Source organism: Ziziphus jujuba, chromosome 3 (assembly GCF_031755915.1).
Source record: "Ziziphus jujuba cultivar Dongzao chromosome 3, ASM3175591v1".
Taxonomy (NCBI): Eukaryota; Viridiplantae; Streptophyta; class Magnoliopsida; order Rosales; family Rhamnaceae; genus Ziziphus; species Ziziphus jujuba.
This window is the reverse complement of record NC_083381.1, coordinates 10,858,763-10,864,462: the sequence shown is the minus strand read 5'-3', so window position 1 is coordinate 10,864,462 and position 5,700 is coordinate 10,858,763. Positions and strand designations below refer to the sequence as shown.

At 32.2% G+C, this 5,700-nt stretch overlaps 1 protein-coding gene across 1 annotated transcript; it reads left to right on the top strand.

Moving 5' to 3' along the window:
* Positions 1–2,481: 2,481 nt before the first annotated feature.
* Positions 2,482–5,494, top strand: LOC107422162 (probable aldo-keto reductase 2). The gene is made up of 5 exons (XM_016031570.4): positions 2,482–2,804; positions 3,117–3,317; positions 4,370–4,542; positions 4,625–4,727; positions 4,948–5,494. The coding sequence occupies exons 1-5, from the start codon at positions 2,592–2,594 to the stop codon at positions 5,290–5,292; spliced, it is 1,035 nt and encodes a 344-aa protein (XP_015887056.3). The 5' UTR covers positions 2,482–2,591; the 3' UTR covers positions 5,293–5,494.
* Positions 5,495–5,700: the final 206 nt, after the last annotated feature.

Here is a 5,700-nt window from a genome sequence, read left to right as displayed (position 1 = left end):
ATGCATTTTTTTAAAAGCATTCGCTTTGCTTACTTTTGACGATGGTTTTTTGAAAACCGTCGTCTTTTCCCTCTTTTTTTTATTTTTATTTATATTATTTGTTTTTTATTTTTATTTTTTTATTTTTTACTTTTCAAATCACAACATTCTTCCTTTTCTTTTTTTAACACCCTCCATCTTCCCCACCCAAAAATTAAAAAAAAAAAAAAGCCAGTCAAGAACAAATCAAAACCATAATGGAACGTATTAAATAATGCCTTTATATAACATAATAAAATTTTAAATTTTAAAATACATCAAAATTTTAGAAGTCAAGAACAAATGAAATCCATAATGTGATGAATTAAATAATGTCTTTACATAATGGAATAAAATTTTAAATTTTAAAATACATCAAAATTTTAAAAGTCAAGAACAAATCAAATCCACAATGGAATGGATTAAATAATGTCTTTACATAATGGAATAAAATTTTAAATTTTCAAACCCATAATGGAATAGATTAAATAATGTCTTTACATGATGGAATAAAATTTAAATTTTAAAATCATCAAAATTTTAAAAGCTTTTTATTTTCTTTGTTTTGATTTCAAAAAAAAAGAAGAAAAATATTGGTGGGGAAAAGCTTATGCTTTTAAGTATAAAAGCGTTGACTTTGATGCTTTTAATATTTTTTTTAAAAAAATTCATTTTGATGTGTTATTTTGAGTTACTAAATTAGTTTACTTAAATAAGTACCAAGTAAAAAAAAAAAAAAGAAAAAACAAAAACAACATATTTAACTTTGTAAACAAGAAATTTTAAAATACATCAAAATTTTAAAAGTTTTTATTTTCTTTATTTTGCTTGCAAAGAAAAAGGCAAAAAAAAAAAAATTGATGAGGAAAAGCCAACACTTTTAAGCATAAAAGCATCCGCGTTGATGCTTTCGATATTAAAAGAAAAAAAAAAATCATTTTTCTAAGTAACTATAAGAATAAATTAAAGAAACTTATATATATATAATTAGTAGTTCAGCAAGAGGTCATCCATGGTAGGCATGTTTCTAAGCAACTTATCAAAGTCCTTAAAGGAGATGTCTCTTTCCAAAACACCTTTATTCCCTACAATAGACTCTATTCTCTAATTTGTGGATCTCTTCATTTTTTGATGATCAGGATTACGATTACGGTCACGATGATGATGATGATGATGAGAGGCTGAATAGGAATCAAGATCATCTCCACCGGTGAGCTTTTGAACAATGGATTTAAAGCTCCATCCTATCTCCATTGAGAATTTATGTCTCTTTTTTTTTTTTTTTTTTTTTTAGATATATATATATATATATATATATATATATATATTTTGAAATGGTGCTGTCTAGATGAAAAAGCGGAAAGGAAATGAATAGCGGAAAGGTGAAAGGAATCTTTTTTGTCAATCAATTTTTTTTTTTTCACTTATAACAAAGAAGATTATGAATTGTTCGTGTGATTCTTTGAAATCCAATGGTTGACCATTTTTACATGTTTTTGGTCTGACTTGATTATAGGACTCTACATACATATATATATATATATATATATATATATAGAAAGGCTACAATGCAATCCGTTTGCATATAGATCTATACTAAAGCCGATGCTTTTTAAAAGAAATATCAGTTTTCTTATATACAGCTATGTACACATACAAAGTAAAGTCCATACTTCTTTTAAAAAACATCGGCTTCGGTCCAGGTCTGTATACGGACAAATTGTATCATAGTATCCTCATATATATATATATATATATATATGTATTATGAGAAAGAAACTTTTATGTCTAAGAAACTTTTATTTCTTAGTTTTAGATTCCATATAGGATCAATAAATTTTGCTGCGATATATAGTACACAAAATTATACATGGCTGATTGATGACCGGGAGCGCACTTCAACATCTCACCATTGCAAACTTCATAGCCAACTATTGTCAATCGATCCACTGAATTGAAAGCAATGCAACACTCCACTGCGATGTCATCAGCATGTTGAACAGTTTCAGTTTTGTCTACAACGTAGTTTATGACAAACTCTATATCTTACAAATCCCTCCACAGTTGTATCGAATAATTGCATTTGCGATGGTGATTAATTGTGCTTCTAACACAATTGGAAACCTCACACGTTACTCTTCGTTGATCACCTTGATTGCCAATATTAAAAATGTTCACCAGATGTACACCATCCAAAGGCATTAATTTTGAGTTGGAAGCTATGGGAAAAAATTTCAAAATACACACCCTTTTAAAATTTAAAAATGTGAATCTAATAAAATATTAAAATTTTAGTAAAGTAAAATTCACAAAAACACATACAAACGTATGCTCTTACGCCATCCAAATTCCAAATGTCCATATTCTGTCTCCTTGACCACTTTCCACCTACAACTATTCCGCAGCCTCACCTTTTATCCTTAATCCCCTAATCCATCCATATATAAACAATGTATATATGGATATGTGAAAGTGAAAGTGGAAGTACCACTATCTCAATCAGTGTCTGAAAATCCAGAGAGATTAGTGTAGGCAAAAGTTATTAAAAAAAAAAAAAAATTTTGAGTAAGAAAATGGCGCAAGTGAGAAGAATCAAGCTTGGTTCACAGGGTCTAGAGGTATCGGCTCAAGGACTTGGTTGCATGGGCATGTCGGCTGCCTATGGCCCTCCAAAGCCTGAATCCGATATGATATCTCTCATCCACCATGCCATCAACTCCGGCGTCACCTTCCTCGATACCTCCGATCTCTATGGTCCTTTCATCAACGAAATCCTTCTCGGAAAGGTCCATTTTTTTTTTCTTTTTTTTTTTTTTGTCATTCTCTGTTTTTTTTTTCTTTTTTTTTTTGGTCATTCTCTGTTCTTTTTGTTTCCTACTTTCAAAAAATTCGGATACCACTGTTTTCGAAAATGGAATTCGGATATACTTTTAACAGAATTAGCTATCACTGTTTTCGAAAAGTTAACGGGAATTGAGTTATATATATTTTTAACACAGACATAACAACTTCAGTATATATATATATATATATATATATTTTGTTTTTAAATTTTGAGTTAGTTTTGGATATTGAATTGGTGAATTGGAATTGGGCAGGCGCTGAAAGATGGAGTGAGGAAAAAAGTAGAGCTTGCAACTAAATTTGGTATAAGGTTTTTCGACGGGAAGGTGGAGATTCGTGGCGATCCTCAGTATGTGAGAGCAGCTTGTGAGGGCAGTTTGAAGAGGCTTGGTGTTGATAGCATCGATCTCTATTACCAGCATCGGATTGACACCAGGGTCCCAATCGAAGTCACGGTCTGCTCATTTTCTCCTCTTTCCTTTTGATCAAATTTCATGATTTGCCTTTTCTGTTTCTTTTGATCATCAAGTTCTCAAATGGGTTTTATCAAATTCTGAACTATAAAAATGTATAACTTGATTGTGATTGATGAAATTGTTTTTGGTATTTGCATTGTTTATATGTAATTAGATTGATAGGTTTGAAAAGCTTGAATTCCTCTTCCATTTTGTGCTTAATTTCAATTTCTAACCTGTAGATACTACAGCTGTAGTAATGTTGTATTTTGGTACTCTATATATATATATATATATATAAACATGGTTTTCATATTTAGGATAAATGTTGTATTTTCCATGAACAATTTGCTTAGAAACGTTCAAAATATAAGAATTTCTCTTTCAAATACAGCAACATATGGTAAAAAGCTACAACCCATAACTCTCTTATATTCCAATTGCCATCTTTTGGTGTAGAAAGCTTGTCAAGAATAGCCTACCACTCAAATAAAACTGTGTTTTGGAATTATGTACTGCAACCAAGCTATTTAGATTGATGTCCAGGCGATACATATTTAGTTTACTAGTAATTAGCGAGTTATCCTTTGAAGAATCTCACTCACAGAAACAGAGAGAGATAGAGAGAGGAAGAAATGGTTCGCATTGATGTATCGGTAAATCTTAATAATTCCATCCACAGTGTTTAGGAGCATGTCTTGTTTTTTAACCTTTTGAAACTTAGAGATAAAACGGACACTTTTCTTTCATTGGATTATCTACTACTTACTTTAGTCCAGTTCTTTAGTGGACTTTGGATTAAGTTTACTGGAAAAGATGAATACTCCTTGAGCCCTTGTATTGTTATTGTCCAACATTTAAGAAGCAGCTTTCAATTCAGTTGTATATTTAGTGGAGCTATGCAGTATCGTTATTTTGCTGCGATATGACTTTTCTGATTAGTTGTTAATGTTTTGGGATTTGAGCATGCTTCAAAATTTCAGATACTTTTTGAGAAATAAAGCATGTTATTGGGAATTTTTTCTAATATTATTAACATTCTGTTTAACAAGGTGGGGGAGCTGAAGAAACTAGTTGAAGAGGGTAAAATAAAATACATTGGTCTATCTGAGGCGTCTGCTGCAACAATAAGAAGAGCTCATGCTGTTCATCCAATAACAGCCGTGCAGTTGGAGTGGTCCTTGTGGTCGAGAGATGTGGAGGAAGACATAATTCCTACCTGCAGGTGAGGCTTAGCGGAAAAGTAAGTAATTTTATTCACAAAGTAGCTGTTCATGTCCTAATGCTCTATTTCCATACTTTATTAGGGAACTTGGCATTGGCATTGTAGCATACAGTCCTTTAGGTAGAGGGTTCCTGTCATCCGGACCCAAATTACTAGACGAACTGACCAAGGAAGACTATCGAAAGGTTTGTCAATTTTCACCTAAATACAGTTCTTAATTATAACATACTAGCTTTCAAACATAGAGTTTTGGTTCAGAGAATGCCAATAAACTTCTTTATTTTAATGCAAGATTCTGCTAGACTATGCTAATCAACCGTCATTGAACGGTACTTCTTATGTTATGATGTGATTTTGATAAAATCTAATTTAATTGTAATGTGAAATATGTATGTTCGCTTGCAGCATCTACCCAGGTTCCAACCAGAAAATCTAGAGCATAACAAAACAATATTCGAGCGGGTGAATGAAATGGCAGCAAGAAAAGGATGCACACCATCACAGTTGGCTCTGGCATGGGTTCATCACCAAGGAAATGATGTCTGTCCTATCCCGGGAACTACCAAAATCGAGAATTTTAACCAGAACATTGGAGCTCTTTCTGTTAAGCTGACACCAGAAGAGAAGGCAGAGCTTGAAGCTTTTGCGTCAGTAGATGCTGTTAGGGGTGATAGATATACCAGTGACTTTGCTGCTACAACTTATGAGTATTCGGACACCCCGCCGCTTTCTTCATGGAAAGCCACTTAGGGACAGGGCCCTTTGCTATGTTTAATATTGTCTCCTAGTAAGTCATAAACTTGTTGAGAATTTTGAGTGTTTTTGTCAGATTTGGAACACACTGTTATATGGTTCACTAATAAAAGCTTAGAACTTTCTGTGTGCCAAACTTCCCATATATTGCATATGTATCTACCTCTGTAAGCTATTCTGTCTCCAATGGTATTTGGTATTTGGGTCCATTTAAAATTTGTGATAATTAATTCATCCAAACAGGTGTAAAGTTGTCCCAAAAAGATTTGGATGTGTTGAGAGTTGTTAACAGGATGAAATATGGCCTGTTATTTAAACATAGACATTTTGCTTGTGTGTTGTGGGTTTTTCACTTGGTTGTGAAGTACTTCTGAAATTGTATGTCTATATTTTCTATGTTTAAAT